Source organism: Rhamphochromis longiceps, linkage group LG20, assembly GCF_057381845.1.
Source record: "Rhamphochromis longiceps isolate RC_006_pf linkage group LG20, R_longiceps_female_GT1.1, whole genome shotgun sequence".
Taxonomy (NCBI): domain Eukaryota; kingdom Metazoa; phylum Chordata; class Actinopteri; order Cichliformes; family Cichlidae; genus Rhamphochromis; species Rhamphochromis longiceps.
The window spans coordinates 21,865,470-21,885,134 of record NC_140576.1 but is presented as its reverse complement, the minus strand read 5'-3'; the positions used below and the strand labels follow the sequence as shown (position 1 = coordinate 21,885,134).

Here is a 19,665-nt window from a genome sequence, read left to right as displayed (position 1 = left end):
ACCGTCAGGCATAAGATTCCTACACTTTTAGAAGCTGTTTCTCAGATTTATAGTGTGCATATTATTTATTCATGCATTTTTTACTACCCTTCTGCACAATATCATCCTTACTTTGTTTTTAACTTTTCTTTAATGTAACCTCATTTTCATTTTTTTCCATTTTTCTTTGTTGTTGTTTTTTTTAAATCATTGTCACAATATAAGATACTTACTAAGCATCTGTAGTACTTTTATTTTACCTAAACATACCACAGGTACGCAAATAAATGTGCAATTGTATCACATAATCTACATATGGCATATTGTGCAGTTTACAAGGTTGAGGTTGAACCGAATTGAAAACCAACAGCAACATGAAATAAATTCAGCAGTAAAAGATGAAAACACAGTCTTTAGTTTCACTGAGCATCACAGACACTTTCTGCCAAAAAAACATAAATAAAAGTTTGGTGTGGCACTATTCACCCTTTATACATCAGCCTGCCCTCCCCCTTCTCCGTAGTTTTCGCGCAGCAGCCTCCGTGTTTTACTCGTGGAGTAAAGGTACCTATCCTCACAGAGTCTGCCACTGGGTGTGAAGCTTCACAGGTCTGGTTGTTGTGTTTGAGCGGATTAAAAAAAATCCTTATTATCCACATCCGCATCCCCACAACCACCATCATCAAACCAGCGGGGGCAGGGAGCAGAAGAAGAAGATGGGGTGCTGCTCGGCGCGATGCATGTTGATCCTCCTGTGTTGTTTGCAGCTGGTAAGAGCTTTTCGCACATGATGCTTCGACATAAACACATCTGTTTAGGCATCAGGCCAGCTGCTGTCTATCCCCTTTAATAACTCAAAGCAACCTAAAAGAAAAAAAAAAACAACAACAACAACAACAACAGTAAAAATGCTATTTAAAACTGCATGTTAATGACTGTTATGCTTGAATCATTTCTTTGTTGTTTATAGTGAAAGAAGTTCCGCAGCATTAAGCTTTAAGGCTTCAGTTTTTTTAAGACTATATTAAATTTAAGACCATTTAAGGCAAACTGCGACCAAAAGCAGGTTAAACGGTTTTACGCATGTTCTTTCATTCACATTAACTCAGGTTTGTCATTCAATTATACCGCAACAGTTGGTAATAAATTAAATTATAGTAAAATTTGCTAGTAAAATCTAAAAAGCAGAAACGCCTAAACGAACTGCTCTTTTATTATTTGCCGTTTTGTTTTTTGTTTTTTCTGTTAGCGCTTCTGTTACAGTAAAGTCAATTTATTTGGGACTTTTGGTTCGGCCAGTTGAAAATGACTGCATTATGGCATTTTATAGATCAAACAATTAGCAGAATAGGCTGTAATGAAAATAGTAGGCTACTACTTGTTGACTGCAGCAAATCATTTATTTTCTGTAGCGGGCAATTTTAGTTGAAGGTGGAGAATAGCAGTGACCGCCCACCACCACAATAAAGGGCTGCTCCCACTTTGCCCTCCTCCTCTGTGTTTCCCACCCTGCCCCCTGTATGGCTCACTGGGACTGTGACCCCAGAGGACATGACACTATAAACCAGCTGTATTTCCCTGAGAATGCTTTGTCTCCCATGGCTCAGTTGCCTTGGAAACTTATAAAAAGAAAACAAGGTCAAAGATCATGGTCTAACAAGCCATGGCAGCATAGGCTCAACTGACACTCACTGCTGTTTTAAAATTCATTTAAAACTCTGCCCTGCAGATTACAGCGCTGGAGAGGCAGGTGTTTGACTTTCTGGGCTACCAGTGGGCTCCCATCATGATCAACTTTTTTCACATCATCATGGTCATCCTCGGCCTGTTTGGTGCAGTCCAGTACAGATCACGCTACGTTATAATGGTAAGTCTAATACTGAGTGTTGTCTCATAAGAAACAGCTGTTTTTGGTTTGTCATAAAAAAGTTCATTCAAGCTTCCCATCAAGAAGATCAGTACTGTGAATACACAGTAGTCAGGCTCAATATAATGACTGCTAACTTTATTTAGACTTACCAGCATCTCCACAGCTACTTAAATCATATGTTATATCCGGAGTTGGCAGCAGACCATGTGAACTAGAAGGCAACCAACTTTGACAGAGGAGTCAGAAGAGTGCAAAATTATCTGTCTTATATTTCAGGGGCAATGCAGGAGGGAAAAGAGGAGGGACAAATTCTCAAGGTGCAGAAACAGGTCAATGAACTCCCCACACACTGGGGCAGCTGACTGTGAGCACACAATATCTTCAGCACAAAGGTCGCGCTTTAAAACAAGCAGCTCAAGCTGACCTCTTTTTAGTTTAAGAGACATCAGGGCTACTTTCCAAAATCTGACCTGCACATGCCCTGTCCGCTCAGTGTGCTCCTTTGTCATACTGGTTGCCACAATTGCTGCAGAAACAGTAAGATACTCTGAACCAAATAATTAAATTGTGCTAGCACTGCAGAAACATATCTGTCTTATGGGTGTTTAAGTTTTTCATTACCAAACTGTTATGAATCAGTGTAACTTACAGCTGAAGTATATCAGGAGAGATCAGCTGAGTGGGCACAGTGACATTATTGGTCTCGTCTGAACTGCTGAGGCCTCTCTATTATGCCAGTGCTGGTTATATGTGAGATATATATGAGTGGCCACTTCCAGGGCTGAAAAATTCAGTTGTGCAAAGGCTGAAGTTCCTCCAATGACCACTAGACGCTGACTCCAAAAGCATATCAATCCCCTTTGACTTCCATATTAAAATGTTTTTATTGATGTATTTAAAGCCTAAAAGTTAAAAAATGTCCCTATAGGTATTTTCCCCTTTTCATAACAACTGCAGTGTGTATCAGTTATTTATAACTCATCTATTTTGATTTTAGTTTATGCTTTAGTTCAGTAATAAATTGCACTCAAGCATAAGTGTACGAACACAAAGAGATAATCCACCAGCCAGAACTGAGAAAAGCTTTGCAAAAAGAACAATTGCACAGTTATTCACAATATTATCTTATATATGTATACATACATACATACATATATACATATATATATGTATGATAAACAGTGATATTTAATGGTTATCTTGCTGATGACTTTGCTCTTCTCATTAAAATATGTTTTAATTCTAGCTCTAAAAAACAATATAACAGCAGCCAGATGCTTCAAGATGCAGTCCAGAAACAAATGGGTAATGCAACTGTAGCTATACTCATCTTTTATACACAGTCACAGCCAATAACCAAAACGAGTCCTACTAGAAAACAACATACTAGAAAAAACCACTAAAAATGGCTTTTACACTTCCTTTTTGCGAGAATTACAAAAACAAGATGCAGTTTGTTTAGTGCAGATTGAAGTGCCATCTAGGCTATTTTCTCCCATTTTCATGTCATTGTACCAAGCTAAGCACTAAAATGATCAGTATTTTCTGCACAGACAGAGGTTTTCAGCCTTTGTTTTCCATCTAATGTATGACAAAAAAGGGTAAGACATTAAAAAAACATAATGAAACGCATTTTAAAAAAGCCCCACAAAATATCAGGTAGTCAGTGGAAAAAAGCAGCTCCCTGTGCTATGCAGCATTAACTGTGCTGGTAGTGTATGGTATGGTGTTTGTGACCAAAACCATCTCATGTTAAGTTTGTAAGAAAGCTGAGTAGTATAATAACACCAAGCAGCAGTGAGCTGGGTTGATCTGGATTATGCTGAATATGTCATGGTAGTATAACTTTACTGTATTTAACAGGAAAAAATATACATTTTATTATATAGTGATATATATATATATTATATATATTTCACTACATCTCAGCCCAGCCAACCTCAACCTCAGTCCATGCTGTCATTCCCAGTGTAATTCTGTGCTTCTATTTTCTCAGTACCTGCTGTGGACGTTGTTGTGGGTTGGCTGGAATGTCTTTGTGAGCTGTCTCTACCTGGATTTGGGAGGGCTTTCAAAGGTAACTTTAATGGTCACGTACGTGTCAGGTAATTAGGGACCAAGAGCTCCTAAATACAATGTTCAGCTCTGTCCATGTCACTCTTTTCAAGATCTGCCTCCAATTACAGACTCAGAGTGACAGACACCTTACAGCAATGTGCCTATCCTCAGCCGCAAACAAGTCTCGTTAAGTTGTTTATGTACACTGTCTGCACTCGGGAAGACCAAACCCTAATTATAATTTAGGGAAATGACGACAAATGTTAAAAATAAAACTGTTCAGAATAATTTTCAAGTCAGTCATTCAATCTTGTCTTAGCTCCCCGAATACAAACAATGCTGTATTTTAATTTTAATGATGGTTGGATTCTGTTCACTGATTTAAAATGTAACATTTGGTCGAGTAAAACATTTCTTAGGCATTTCTCCTGCAAATCATCCCTGTGTAGTGTTTTCATAACTGGATCACTACAGTTATGCAATATATATTAGTGTTACTCTGTTATATCAATTTGAAGATGTAGCAATGCAAGTCTCATCAGCTAGTTACATCACAGCAACTCAATGTATGTACACATGTAGACATGGTCAAGACAATATGGTCAGAGGAGAATAAGCAGACTGCTTTGAGCTGGTACAAGGGCAACAGATACTTAAATAACCACTTGTTACAACCAACATATGCAGAAGAGCATCTCTGAATGAACAGCATGTGGAACCTTGAAGCAGAAGACCACACCAGGTGTCTTTCTTGTCAGCTAAGAACTAGAAAATGTGGGTAAAATTCACACAGGCTTACCAAAACCAGACAACAGAAGATTAAAAGAATGTTGCCCATCTCTATTTGTGCCAAAACATTCAGAATAGGGTCAGAATTTAGGTTAAACAATATGAAGGCATAAATCCATCCTGCCTTGTATTAGCGGTTCAGGTTGCTGATGGTGTAGTGTTATGGGTGATATTTGTTTTGGCACACGTTGACCCCTTATTGCCAATTTACCATTGATTAAATAAATAAATAACAGCCTACCGGTTCTGTATTAGTGTTGACCATGTCCATCCCTTTATGACCACAGTGTAAACATCTTCTGATGGCTGCCTCCAGCAGGATAACGCACCATATTACAAAACTCAAATTCATTTTGCTGTACTTAAACAGTGAACAGATCACAAAAAGAGCACCTTTGGGATGTGGTAGAATGAAAGCAGCAACTGTGTGATGCTATCATGTTAAAATGGGCTAAAATCTCTGAGGAATGTTTCCAGTAACTTGTTAAAGTTATGCCATGAAGAATTAAAGCTGGGCTGAAGGCAAAGGTCAACCTAGCACTGGCAAGGTGTACCTAATAACATTTCTGGTAAGTATATGCTTGTAGCAACACTCTTACGTGACTGGTGCATAAAGAAAAAGGACAAAAAGTAAAATTAGGTGAAATAAGACTTGGTTCTTAGTGCATGGATTCATTTTCACTAAAGTCAGAATAAAATTTGTACTGCATTGAGTTTTTTATGTTTTCTGAATTTTATGGATATCGTGCTGCTTTTCAGGCTTAATAATATTAACAAAATGAACTACCACCTGTCTGTTTGCTCCCTTAAGGATGGTGATATTCTGTCCTTCGGTGTATCCTCACATCATTCCTGGTGGAAGGAGAATGGGCCGGGATGTGAAAGCGAGAGACTTCCCTCTGCTGGATGGAAGAACCAGCAAAATCCAGAGCTTACCACAGTGCTGAGCTGCTGGCTGGAATACCAGTACATAGAAATCCTGCACTGCATCATCCAGCTCCTCGTATCAGTGAGTCTTTAGTTTTGTTCAACACTTCATTTAACAAGACTTTAAAATGGCACCATTGCCAGATGTCGCCTTCACAGCAAGGGCTGGTTAAAAAGTGAAGTGGAAAAGCTGTCTTTTCATGTCATTAGAGCTACACTGGTCCAGAAATCCATAAAAATAAGATCAGCATATGTCACCCCATGACAACAAAACCAAATAATAAAATAGTATGGCAAAAATAAAAAAAACATGTGTCATTACCCCAAAACATATGGACATAACTGTATTTATATATTATTTAATGTCATTTTAATTGTAATAAGCATGCATCAGTACACCTGGGAACTAACTGTTGCTTAGCAACAGAATCTGTAGATTAGTAACAGAGCCGATATTTAAGAATAACATCATATTATCACACTAGAGAGAGCTGGTACACACTTTCAGTTTGTGTATTATCTACAAAAGTGAATTACTGCGATATTAGGTCCTGTTTTTGAAAACATTTTGAAGCCAGTTCAATCTGCTGGGTGTGATTTATTTCAATTTTGTTCAATTAATGAATCTATATTTATGTCTTTTTTATACAGCACTTCATTTCTCTGGTCAACACTGGGTTAATTTACGTGACTAAAAGTAGTTTTAATTATTCACTTCAAACAGAATATAAAAAAATTGACGGTTGAGTCTGTTTGATATCAGATGTCGTGGAGACTCCAGCAACACTTAAAGTAATAGAAATCTTTATTAAGTGACCAACATGGTTTGGCTTGTGGCCTTCATTAGGGGACCCTGATGAAGGCCTACTTCCTTACACAAAGTATTGCATATGCTAAATACACTCAACACAGCAGCTCTGCCATAAATTCTGCTTTTATAAAGCGTGTTTTTCAGGTTTGCTTATGATTAGGAAAGGTTGTGTTTTTGAAATACCAGTAGTTGGTTGTGGTGTTCTGGACTCTATTACAAGTGCCTTAATTTAATTGATAAAAAGAAAAATATAGTTCTGATTTGATTTTGGTAGATCTTCACTTCTAGTAATGTCCTCACACATTCCTATTTTGGCCACTTGCACTTGTGCATTTGTGATCTCCTTCTGTGCTCAACTTAAATTTCATGTTGATGAAGGAGATACTGTAGAATTGCAAGAAGCTGTACTTGCAAGTAGAGCAGGTGGACAAAGATTAAGTCTTCAGTGTCCTGTGAGCAGGCATGAAAGCCTCAAACACCTCAGGGGACTAAAGCATAAATCTACACAACAGTCTGAAACTGCAGGGTGCATTCATGGGTCAAAACCTTTATGAATATCATGAAAATGACCAGTATACTCATGTCTGTGCTTCCTTCACACTTTGAAACATAACTGTTCCACTGAATGCTGCTCTTTCCTCTCTGAGTATCAGGAGTATTAGCAGTGATAAACATAAAAGTTGATGCAAACAGTGGATGCTATTTTGAGGTGCATGCTAAAAATCATTAAAATGCACGAGCAAGTGGTCCTAATAGAACATAAAGGTAGAAAGTTAAGAATAGCCAAATTTCTGGCAGCTCAATGGCAACTTTTTGATTGTACTCCATATATTGAAGACCCAATCACTATTAAACTGAAGACTTGGTCACATGATGTCATGTGATTGGTTGATATTTTCTCTGTATTATTGTGGGGTCCTTACCGTACAGTATAAATCGCCTTAAGGTGTATGCTGGTGAACATGTATATTAAACTGTGTTTGAGTCCTTATGTGAAAATTTCTTCTAGCTGATGAACGTCAGTTGGAGAAAAAGGTTTTGATTTAATAAAGTCATGGCAAGCAAGACGTAGTGCAGAGGTTACAATGAATCTTTTCAATACTAATTCTTTCTTCCTACGCACCTGTTGTTCATTCAGGTGTGCAGAGATTTTAAACCATTAATATCTAAAACAATTTCTTGTGTAATATTTTAAGAGTACATCTACAGACAGTTTCTCTGAGTAGGAATGCAAATAAGATAGCTAACTGGAATTAAGAGGTAAGTTATTATTTACATGTTTTTTTTTCCCACTAACTCATAAAATCTTTCGCTGTCAGCAAAGTCTACTGTCTGCTTTGTGTTTTGCGTTAATATTAAAAGACAGAAGATTTTAAAATATGCTGTTCTTTTCTTATGCTTTTGTGATAATCCTACAGCTCCCGGGATTTGTTTACGCCTGCTATGTGGCCAGCACATTTTCAGAAGAGGATGACAGCTGTAAGTGTCCTCCTGATCAGTGTCAAATACAATCTCATTTTCTTACATTATCTAATTTATTGGATAACAATCCATTACAAAGAAACGGCATGTTTATGCACGCCTTTCATTCATTTTGTTTTATGTTTATTTTAGTTAACTTCATTGGTGAGTTTCACCATCCATCCAAACCCTCTAAGTTGCTTTTCTAGTGTTACAATCCATTGGTAAGTAGCCCACATTTGTTTGCACTCATGTAAGCTAAGCTAGGCCCATCCTCTGCTGCACAATGTATTTCCTATGTTTTTTGTTTTTTAGATTATAAATAAAAAAAGTGAAAAGCTGAGAAGGAACTAAGAAGAAGATCAAACAACTCTGCAGAGTCTGATAGTGCGTCATCTCTGACATGGTCAATAACACTCACACAGAGATGCCGAATCTCACTGTGTACATTTCTCACACTGTGGCCTGATTCAAAAGAGGAGTCTCCAGTCTATTGCATGTTGATATTTTCTAGTTTTATCCAGTAGTAACGCTACCTCTCAGCATGTATGTGAAAGACTGTTTGTAGGTTCGGCTGTCTGACAGAATACTGTGGTTCTAAATTTGTACATATGCAGCTGGTGTTCTTTCTGATGTTTCATAAAATGTACAAATTATTATTATGTGTAATTTCAATTAGAAGAAGGGAGGACCCCAACGTGTATAATGTGTGTCATCAGTCAGTGGAATAAACTGTGTCCACAATTTGCCTTATAGTGGATTACTGCTAATGTTCATCTAATGTTTATTCATTCATATACAGTTTTACCTCCATTAGTAAAATGTAAGTACATTTACTCAAGTACTGTACATTACTTAAGATTACATTTCTTTGTGTGCAATTTTGTCTCGTGTACAGTTTAGATTAAAAAAAAATGTTGCACTTGTTACACTGACAGCTTTAAATGCTAGCTACATTTAAAATTAATTATGTGAACTTATAAAATATGTTTCATTTATCACCAAACTACCAAACAGTAATAAAAGAAAGAGTAAAAAATAAAGTAATATAGCAATGTTGTCATTTACTTTAGATGATTTTGTACCACTACTGCACAAAAAAGCATTATGAATGTAAGTGACTGTAATTTGATTATTCGTCCCATATTTTGGAAATTATTATTATTAAACATAGTGTTATAGTATAGTGTTCTTGGACCATTTTCAGTTGATTTTTTATTTATTTATTTGTTGTTTGCTTTCAAATATTTTTTCCCCTTAAGAGATTTCTTTTGTCATACTGGATTGTATTTTATTGAGCTACAGTTTATACTGTTCCACTTATTTAGGTTATTTTGATATATTTTGTGTTTAAAGATAAGATATACTGATTTATTTATCCCCAAAATTTGGACCTACAGAAACATTTTTGTCATGCATATTTCAGGATCCCGTAGCATTATCTCAAATGGTTCGACTTAACTAAAAACGTCCGAGAAAAATCCAAATAACTTCTGAGAAATTTTTTTATTTAAATTAACTTAATTTTTGACCTATGATTAGTAAGTTTTAAAAAAAATCGGTGGCAGAAAAAAAACTTCCATTCCTAGAAAAAATGTTTTCTTAAAAAGCCGTAATTAGAATTAGATTCCATACCTTTAAGAAATGATTTAATCAATTAATTTATTTTTAATTAAAAAAAATGAAATTAATGACATGAGCTCGCTCTGCTACTTCTGCTGCTAGGTAGCCTTGGACGCGTTTTTCACATTAGCGGCGTCATTTCCGCCCCGCAGACCCCGGATGAAGCTGCCGTTTGGGGCAAGTGAAGCAGGGCCACCGAGGCTGGTTGGGTTTTAATTTAGCAGAGAGGGGGGTCGGAGCGGATCGCAGCCCCGCTGGATTAATGTGGACAGGGCAGCGCGGAGTGCCAGCAGGGCTACGAGGAGCAAACAGTCCGGGTCGAGTAGAGACACCGGCTAAAAGCTGCTGCTAACTCTGTTTAACTGTTAGCAGCAAAGTAACGCAGAGCAAGCAGCCAGCTTCTCCGGCTAATAGCCTCTCCACACCGCGGAGTGTGCAGCTTACACACGGCACGTCTCATCGGAGCTCCAGTCTAACACAGCACCTGGTGAATGAATGATGTCTGCCGCTAGCATTGACCCTCAGGTAAGCAGCAAACAGGGGGATACCTTCAGCTTCGGGTTTATATTTCTGCAGGAAGGAGAGATGAGCATGGTGTGCACCCCTCTCTGGAGACGATGCCCCCGCTGCAAGCTAAGGATAGCTGGAAAACTACTCACTGCTGGTAACAAACCAAGGCCTGGACCACAGCTCCCAGTGGGTATCAGAGTGGCCCTAACATACCACATCGCCGAGCGCTGATGCTTTTTATGTGTCAGTGAGGTTTTTCGGAGGAAATGTCTGAATACATCTCAGTGTGAGGCTAGGGTGATGTCTTAATGCTCTGAATTTTCCAGTCGTGACCCACACAAGCTCTCTCTCTCTTTTTTTTCATCCTCCCAAAACGACTGATAAGACATCGAAAGGACAAGATGCAAGCAAAGGTAAGAGATGATGGATCTCTAGATGTTTTCTGTATCTAGAGGGGGACAAACTGGCCTGGCAGGCTTATTACTGAGTGCATCACCACCTAATATGGAACATGTTTCTGTAGCGGTTTGTAATAGTGATAACCACTGCAAAAATCTTTTAAAATTAAGGTACCTCACATATTTCAAAAGGTCAGCTCCTAAATGCTATATTTATCAATCAGGAAGACAGAAAAATCAATTTTAATTCTCGGTACTCATCATTCACGTTGACCTCCTCTCATTTGTCTACAGCTGTGTAGCACAAAGTGCACATCTTTTGGAAACCTATTTGTACATTTAGAGTGAATACATGCTGGTGTTTAGTTTGTATCATTATTAACTGCAATGTGAATATATCATGAGGTGTCATAATATTAAAAACGGGTATTTTTCTTTTTTTTTAGCTTTGTTTTTTTTTTTCTTTCAAAGTGTGTGTATAAGTTCCCGTGTGCAGCTTTGATTCTATTTATTGCAGCCTTTTCAGTTTCGGTGCAGAATGGCTCCCTCCATCAGAAGGATGCTGTCCATGATAATGACTTTGAGCCCTATCTTACCGGCCAGTCCAGTCAGGTAGGAAAACTTTATTGAATCCCACAGGGGGGAATTCACCTGTTACAGCAGCTCAAAAGTAGTGATGAGATGGAAAGCACTGAATAATAACAATGTAATATAACCAAACTAGTCTTTGAGTTTTAGGAAGTAAAAGAATTAACATATGATCACATTGGTTAAATATACATGTGCGCACATATGCATGTTCGATCTGTTGAAAGGGAAAACAGTGGGGTCACTGTTTCTTTTAACTTTTTGGAGACCTTATAAATAAAATGATTTTAGGATTTTAAGGTTTATCCTCTTATAACTTTGAATCAGTGTAGCGCTGGGCAGTATGACCAAAAAATCTGGTGAATTTTGTTAACATTATAAAAAAATATAAAACTCTTTAATGTCATCATTAAAAAAGAAATAAAATAAAATGAAACAGCACGACCAAAGGAACAAAAAGTCTGATCTTAGACTCTCATACCTAAAAATAGTATTTGGACTATACAGTCAAAACTAATATAATTTTTTTGGGCTGCTGTCTTTAAACAATGATTGTTTAGCTCATTAGCATTAATGTTTAAATGCAGCTTTCAAATAAAAACCATTTGAAATTATTCTTCCCAACTTTGTGGCATAAATTGTTCTGTCTCTGGGTAAAATCGCCAGTTAGCCTTGATTAGCATATTTTCTTCCCATCATGCTGTTCAGTGGTGTCATTAAGTAAGGTTTTCATTGGAATTGAATAGAGGGACACCTCTGGTTGATTGGTTCAGAGACAAAGTTATAGAGGCAAAGTTGAGATGGTTTTTGGACATGTGCAGTAGAGGGATTGTGGGTAGACTGGATAGATGGGTTCTGAATATGGAGCAGGAGGAAAAGACGAAGAAGACAGTAAAAGAAAGAGAATGTAGTGACGGAGGACATGCAGAAAGTTGGCGTGACAGAGGAGGATGCTGGTTTGTTTTGTGACATAATGTTTGCTTTGTTCAACAGCGTGACCTGTGGGTTTATAAGTGGTGTTTCCTATTATCACGTATGAGTCATGATTGCATCCGTGAGTCAAGTTGAGAAGAGGAAAGTAAAATATCTCAAATTCAACAAAGCAAAATAAAGTACCTTACTAAAAGGCGTACTAAATGGAGTGGAATCAGCACGACAATTATCAGGTGATTAAAGCGGTTCAGTATAACAGAGTGTAAGGTGTAGGGGACAGTGGAGTGTGGAGAAAAGGGTGAAAGAGCAAAACATTTACTTTGATTTTGTTAAAAGGATCTTTTTCTGTTTCTTTTTGCAGAATAACAGTTATCAGTCCATGACAGACCCTTACCTGTCCAGCTACTATGCCCCCTCTATTGGATTTCCTTATCCTCTCAGTGAGGCTCCTTGGTCTACAGGAGGTGATCCACCGATTCCCTACTTGACACCCTATGCCCCGCTCAGCAATGGAGACCACCACTTCATGCACGACACGGTGTTTGGGCAGCCGGGCGGGCTCAGCAGCAGCATCTACCCTCACAGGTTTAACTTCTTCCCAGAGAATCCAGCGTTCTCTGCCTGGGGCACCAGTGGTTCTCAGGGACAGCAGACTCAGAGCTCAGCCTACGGGGGGAGCTACAGCTACCCACCAAGCTCACTTGGAGGCACCTTAGTCCCTGATGGCCAGACAGGTTTCCATAGTGACACCCTAAGCAAGGCCCCAGGTATGAACAGCATAGAGCAGGGCATGTTGGGCCTCAAAATAGGCGGGGACGTGACTGGAAGTGGCTCAGGTGTGAAGAGTGCAGGCTCCGTGATCGGTGGCAGCGGCAGTGTAGCGGCTGCTGTTGCCACAGGCAACGGTGGCACACCAATGGGAATGCCCCCTCCGAAGCCGACATCGTGGGCTGCAATCGCTAGTAAACCTGCCAAGCTGCAGCAACAAAAGACCAAGAACAAGCCTCCTATAGTCGGAGGACCTCTGCCTCCACCTCCCATCAAACACAGCATGGACATTGATACGTGGGACAATAAAGGGACTGTGACCAAGATGGCCCCTCCTTTACCCCACCACCACCAACAGCACCAGCCCCAGCTTCACTCCCATGCTCCCAGTCTCTTGCCTCCCCTTCAGCAATCCCTGCATTCTGCCCAGTCCCTGGTGCAGCAGATGACCCTGCAGGGTCCGCCTCCGCCTCATTCTTACCAGAACCACAACTCTGCTCCCACACCTCAGACCCGCTGGGTAGCCCCACGCAACCGCAACTTGTGCTACGGTGGAGGAAGCTTGGACAGCAGCGGCTCCTCCAACGGCGGTGGTGTTGGTAATGGAGGGGGTGGGGTGGGGCCTCCAGACCTGGGATCAGAGTCCCACCCTGTGCTGGAGAAACTGAGAGCGGCCCATAGCTACAACCCCAAGGAGTTTGACTGGAACCTGAAAAACGGCCGCGTGTTTATCATTAAAAGCTACTCCGAGGACGACATCCACCGCTCCATCAAGTACTCCATCTGGTGCAGCACAGAGCACGGCAACAAGCGCCTAGACTCAGCCTACAGAGCCATGAACTCTAAAGGGCCCGTCTACTTGCTGTTCAGCGTCAATGGCAGCGGGCATTTCTGCGGCGTGGCGGAGATGCGCTCGCCGGTGGACTACGGCACCAGCGCAGGTGTGTGGGCGCAGGACAAGTGGAAGGGCAAGTTTGATGTGAACTGGTTGTTTGTTAAGGACGTGCCTAATAGCCAGCTGCGCCACATCCGCCTGGAAAACAACGACAACAAGCCGGTCACCAACTCACGTGACACTCAAGAGGTTCCTCTGGAAAAAGCAAAGCAGGTGCTCAAGATTATTGCCCAGTACAAACACACCACCTCCATCTTCGATGACTTTTCCCACTACGAGAAGAAGCAAGAGGAAGAGGAGGTGGTGAAAAAGGTAGACATGTCTTTGATATTAAATACAAATGAATGAATCTGTTAAGGTTTTGCTGCTGCTGTATGAAAAAAGTTAATGTGGGGGAAGAATGTTTTGTTCACATTTCTACTAAAATATCTTCTTTGGACCCTTGCTTTTCACTTTTGTTTGCACACATGCTCTACAGCATGTCCTGTGTGTTACTAGAGCTTCGCAATTGATCCGATTTTAATTTCTTGTGATTAGCAAATCAAGATAATCAAGAAGGTAATAAAGCCGCTATTTAAATCCATGTTTTCAAAGTGGGAAATCATAATGAATAATCACGATCTCAGTACTATCATTAATAAATCCATCCATCCATTCGCTTCCGCTTATCCTTTTCAGGGTCGCGGGGGGCGCTGGAGCCTATCCCAGCTGTCATAGGGCGAGAGGCGGGGTACACCCTGGACAGGTCGCCAGTCTGTCGCAGGGCCAACACATAGGGACAGACAACCATTCGCACTCACATTCACTCGCACATTCACACCTAGTGGCAATTTGGATTATCCAATTAACCTATCCCCACAAGTTGCATGTCTTTGGACGGTGGGAGGAAGCCGGAGTACCCGGAGAGAACCCACGCAAACACGGGGAGAACATGCAAACTCCACACAGAAGGACCCCGGCCTGATGGTGGAATTGAACTCAGGACCTTCTTGCTGTGCGGCAACAGTGCTAACCACCGTGCCACCGTGCTCATTAATAAATCCTTTATTTAAAGACCTTCTCTCATTGAGGTGCACAAAAGAGTTACATTATTTAGTTCAAGACAGTTTAAGACAGACAGATACAGCAACACATTATTCGTTAATGTGCAAATTAAGAACAGCACCTACAATAGCTGTGACAGATACATATAAATAATCTGTGTGAAAATAAGGGTACAGGTAATATTTAACTGCCCTCTGGGCACTGCAAGTGCTGTGTTTTAAACAAAGAGCACATGCGACCAGGTAATCTTTGCAGCACAACCTTGCATGGAAACATCAGACATTGTTGCTGTCATCTGCTATTTAAAGAAGACCATCTCACTTTTGTCTCCCAGTGATGCAGTGCAGAGTGAGAAGGCTCAAAGTGGCCAAAGAAGCGCGCACATAAACAGTATCACCATACTCGAGCCTGTGGGTACATGCAGTGAGTGAGAAACAGGATTTCTTTCTTTATAAAAATACAGTTTTTGTCTTTAGTTTTCTTGACAGGTGTTCCTCACGGGTGTAAAAATTGACTAGAAAATTTGGGATTTTTTTTCCATAATCGAGCAGCAGTAGAACCTGTGCAACTGCAGTCAGATCAGGCATCAAACGGTTTTAAACCTGCCAGCTTCATAGTTCCAGGTCTGCGTGATGTCTGATAGTGCCTGTTTGAGAACAATGCAGGTAACTGTCCTGTGAATTCACAACAAGCGAGTGGGCGTCATGTGTTCTGCCTCCTGCACGCTCTGTTCAGTCAGCTCTCTTGCCTAAACCAAAAATAGTATTTCCAGCAGTGAGAACCCATCTGACGCAGGTTATTTCCTGCTGTGTGCTGCTTGTGAGAAAGGACAGCTCTGCACAACGCTCAGACCTGATTCTGGTGACGGTGTCTGAGGTTCAGGTGTAAAAACTGCTTCAGATAAAAACTACAACACCCCTACCATAATCCTATTGTAGACTTACTTTCTTACACATGGATTATGCCTAATCCTAGACTAAATACAACTTCCTATTGTAGTCGACATTGAATTTTCTTTTTAGATTAGGACTGCGTTCAATCACCGACTGCGAAACCGACTCTTAATGTCTTACAACAAGGTGCTCAAGGTTCAAGGACCTTGAACCTTGAACCTTGTGCACCTTAACCGACTCTTAATGTCTTACAACAAGGTGCACAAAACGTGTACTTGACCTGATTTATGATGTTGCCTTATATGGAGTTATTTATGTTAACTAACCATAGACTTTATATAAAGATGGACATAGCCACATAATATTACCTGAAACTAGTAACTGAGCCCATTAAGTCATCAGGAACAAGTCAGAAGTGACCATATTTAGAAAGTTGCATGCTGAGTTATCAGCTAACACTAATCAAGCTTGATTTGTGAGTTGGTTGATAAACTATTAAGGTTTGAAGCACAGGTGCATTTATCTATACTGATTGATGTTGTCTTTTGGTGGCTACAGATGCAGCTCATCATGAGTTGTGTCATAGATGAGAAAAATACAAAAAGACATGTATAGTAGGTTAAGTGGTGATTCTGAAATGGTTGTGGGTGTGAATGGAGACCTGTTGCTCTTGGTTAAACCTCATTTATACTTCCCTGTTCACCCGAGTCCCAGTTTATATAAATTTCATCATCAGATGGTGAGCGCAAGATTTCATGTGGATATCAATGTTTTTTTTTTGTTTTGGGTTTTTTTGTGTGTGACCATGGGGATTTGCATGCACCTCAGGCGGTGTACTTCAAAAAAGTATAACTGGAACGACTACTCAGCCATGAGGCTTCCACCTGTGTCCACAGTTAGTTTGTCACTAGTTTATCAGCCCACTGATAAACTAGTCACGCACAAGCCTATTATTATGTATTGCGTAAATTATGCTGTAAAGATTCATGGTTTTTCCTGGTTTTTATTGTGGATCATAATACCTATTGCGTGGTAATTATATTTTAAATAAAAGTTTTGTTGCAAAATTTATAGCATTTATGCTACAGTCCCACTAGTGAAAACAGTGGTTGGAGATCCCAACACTACCAAAATTATTGCCACCCATTGCGATAAGCGTACTCTGAAGACTCGCACTAAGTCTGCAGTACTTACAGTAACTGCTGTCTTCAAAGCAACTTTGGTGCCTCGAGATGGTGATTTAAAAATCAATGAGAGAGTCGGTGTGCTGGTCTCAGTTGGGTGAGGTCAAGCACAGCGATTTAACTGCATAATGACACAGGTGTTTGGTGACTTTGCATTTTTATAGGAATACAACCAGAGCTAAACCAGCTGATTCAAAGTCTTCTACTGCAAACAACTACGTTGCAGTCAAGACTCAGATTGATTGTAACATGTAGGCAACCTGTGTGCGTCTATAAACAGACAGCAATTGTTTGCAAACATTCAACAATCTCTCTGAGTGGTTGCAATTGTTTGGAGACAGGCTGCCTGCCACCAGATGAGCACTTCTAATGAAGTAAAGGGAACTTCTTGTGATTGAAATTGGTTGCCCAGCGGTTCATCATCCTGAACCTCTGGGCATCCAGACTACTTGCAACTGGTTGCTGACCGTAAATCACCAAGCAACTACTGAATTTTTCTAGTCGTGAGGAGATTTCTACTCCAGTGTGACTGAGGAGATGCTTCCTAGCATAATTCTCTGCTGAGAACTTCATTAAGTCTTCATGTGTTTTTTTCTAACAGAGCTACGAGCCTGCCTCAATACAGAGTCGATCCCGAATCGATCAGGTAAAGCTTATCTTACTTCTTTCTCTCTCAGGTGGGGGTAAAGTTGGAATGAGAATATGAATTCTGTAGAAACATGGATAACGATTCGTTTGTTTTTTGTTTTTTTTAATTCTCTCTTTCAGGACCGTCAGAAGTAAGCTATAGAAATCTCTTCTGAAAGCTCAGCCGACGGTTGTGTTTGAATGGACATGCTGAAATCTAGGTTTAAAAAGAAAACACAAGGACACCAACAAACACAAAAAAAAATATCTGAAAACGAATATTTTTTTTTCTATTTAATTTTTGCGACCAAACTATTTGAGCCACCGGTTCCAGTCTTCAATATGCGTGCAGGGATGAAGCTCGTTCCACCAGATGAATCGCTTCAATAATATCTATTTTCTTGTTTTTTCTGTATTTTTTAGCCTTATAAATCTCTATCGCTACCCTCGAACATCTGAAATTGGTAACTAATTCTAAATATCTGCACGTCTGTTTGGAAAAATCTCTCGACAACATGCTGCTGATATTCAGTGACTGTTCACTTTGTGGTTTGTGTGTTGGAGAAATGTTAAGTGCTTGTATTGCTTTATCTTAATGAGTGAACAACAACTTTATTGACAAATGTCTGCTATCTGTATGTGGCCAGTTGTATTTTGTATTATCATAAGACAAAATAATGACTTCTATCATGCCCCCTCCTCCTCCTCCTTCTGTTTTTTTTTTTTTTTTTCCCCTCATGTGAGGGGTCTCTGAAGGTTTCTATATGCATAGACATAATTGTGCAAAGGTGGTGGCATTAGAAGGCATTAATATTATAAGAATATATTGAAGGATGTATCACCAGGTTTAACGTAATGTTGAGAAAATGTGCGATTTTGTCATTACAGGGTGGAGCCGTAACGTTTCTTTGCAGCGGTAGTGTGGAATATTTTTTATTTCCAGTACTGTACCTCAATTTATTTATTTATTTTTTCAAGCTAGAGATTCAGGGAAAATAAGTCTGAAGATCAAACGCTCGTAAAGGTGGTCCTGCTCTCACTTTAACGATGGAAATTCAAATAATACTGTTTAAGTTGATTTTTTTTTTTTTTAATCAACACAGGATCTGCTTTCTTTCCCCTTTCTCTGTTTATGAAATTCTGGGCAATGTAGCATGCACTGCTTTTAGAACTCAAGCCAGGCCCGTCGTTTAGTTTTATTTGTTCTTTCTTAACATTATAATAATCTTTTCATCATTTCCATCACTATAACCTTCATCCTCGGAAAATGTAAGCTTTAATGTACTGGCATTTCTAACTGAGATCGCCTCAAAATGTTTAACTGTAGCATTATACTTAACTGATTTATTGTCAAGTGTATGAAAACGCAGAGACTAGCCTATATGGTATATGTTTGTGACTTTTTTTTTGTTATTTTCTTTTTTTAATTGCTTGCTGTATTGTGTGTGGATGTGGGTGTGTGCGTGGGTGTGGGTGTGTGTGTGTGCGAGTGGAAGAAAAAGAGAGGGACTGTGGAGCAATCAGAATTATATAATGGTATTGGAATATAGAAAATTTATGCAAAAAAAAGTTTTAAGTCACCCTTGAATTAAATATCTATTGTATCAGAGGTCACTATCACATTCTTAGATTTGATCATATTCATTATTAAAGACATACTTATCTGTTGTTTGTGTTTCTGTTTTTATGACCATTCAAGGAAGTTTGTTTCTGAAAAATAAAAAAAGTTGCCACAAAAGCTTCGCGGACAAAATTAGAACGTCTCAGAGATCGATACGGCACGTCTCCAGTTGAGGTTCTCAGTCACTGATCATGGTGACGGTAGGAAGAAAGAACTCTTCTTTAACAGGAAGTGACCTCCAGCTGAAACAGGCACATGTGACAAGTTTGAGAACAGAAAGTATAGTATGGATGCTTGTTTCCACCAAAACAAAAACTTTTTCTCCTGGCACAGTTAAGTGAAAACTTCTTATATTATTTAAAATTTTTGACTATATTTTTGACATCTCAACTTTCTCTGATATTTTTACTAACTCGAAGTTTTGACTTAGGAATAGCAAAAACAAAAAAAGTGTTAAGAAGAAGCTTCCAAGTGTAGAGACTTGCTTGTTGCATTGATTGTTTTCTGGAGGAATTCCATTTTATAAAATGTTGATTAAAATAATTAATTGCAAATATTTATTTATTCGATGCTAGCTTTGCATCATTCAGTTTTAAATAGTCCTTATCTTATATTGAGCATTAGCTCTTCAGTTCACCCTCTGAAACAAGGTGTTTTAGCTCCCTGCTTCTAACTCAGCCCATGAT

General features: G+C 39.4%; 2 protein-coding genes across 5 annotated transcripts; both read left to right on the top strand.

Annotated features, from left to right (window-relative positions):
- The first annotated feature begins 503 nt into the window (after positions 1-503).
- On the top strand, positions 504-8,938 carry nkain5 (sodium/potassium transporting ATPase interacting 5). The gene is made up of 7 exons (XM_085393245.1): positions 504-749; positions 1,709-1,846; positions 3,846-3,926; positions 5,508-5,705; positions 7,853-7,913; positions 8,049-8,119; positions 8,211-8,938. The coding sequence occupies exons 1-6, from the start codon at positions 696-698 to the stop codon at positions 8,102-8,104; spliced, it is 588 nt and encodes a 195-aa protein (XP_085249371.1). The 5' UTR covers positions 504-695; the 3' UTR covers positions 8,105-8,119; positions 8,211-8,938.
- Positions 8,939-9,090: 152 nt separating this feature from the next.
- On the top strand, positions 9,091-18,597 carry ythdf1 (YTH N6-methyladenosine RNA binding protein F1). 4 transcript variants are annotated; one of them, XM_085393242.1, is made up of 6 exons: positions 9,091-10,043; positions 10,414-10,441; positions 10,953-11,038; positions 12,309-13,922; positions 17,333-17,377; positions 17,500-18,597. In XM_085393242.1, the coding sequence occupies exons 1-6, from the start codon at positions 10,014-10,016 to the stop codon at positions 17,512-17,514; spliced, it is 1,818 nt and encodes a 605-aa protein (XP_085249368.1). In that variant the 5' UTR covers positions 9,091-10,013; the 3' UTR covers positions 17,515-18,597. The 4 variants fall into 4 exon arrangements, with proteins under 4 accessions (XP_085249368.1, XP_085249367.1, XP_085249370.1 ...); XM_085393241.1 differs by having other exon boundaries at positions 10,944-11,038; XM_085393244.1 differs by lacking the exon at positions 10,953-11,038.
- Positions 18,598-19,665: the final 1,068 nt, after the last annotated feature.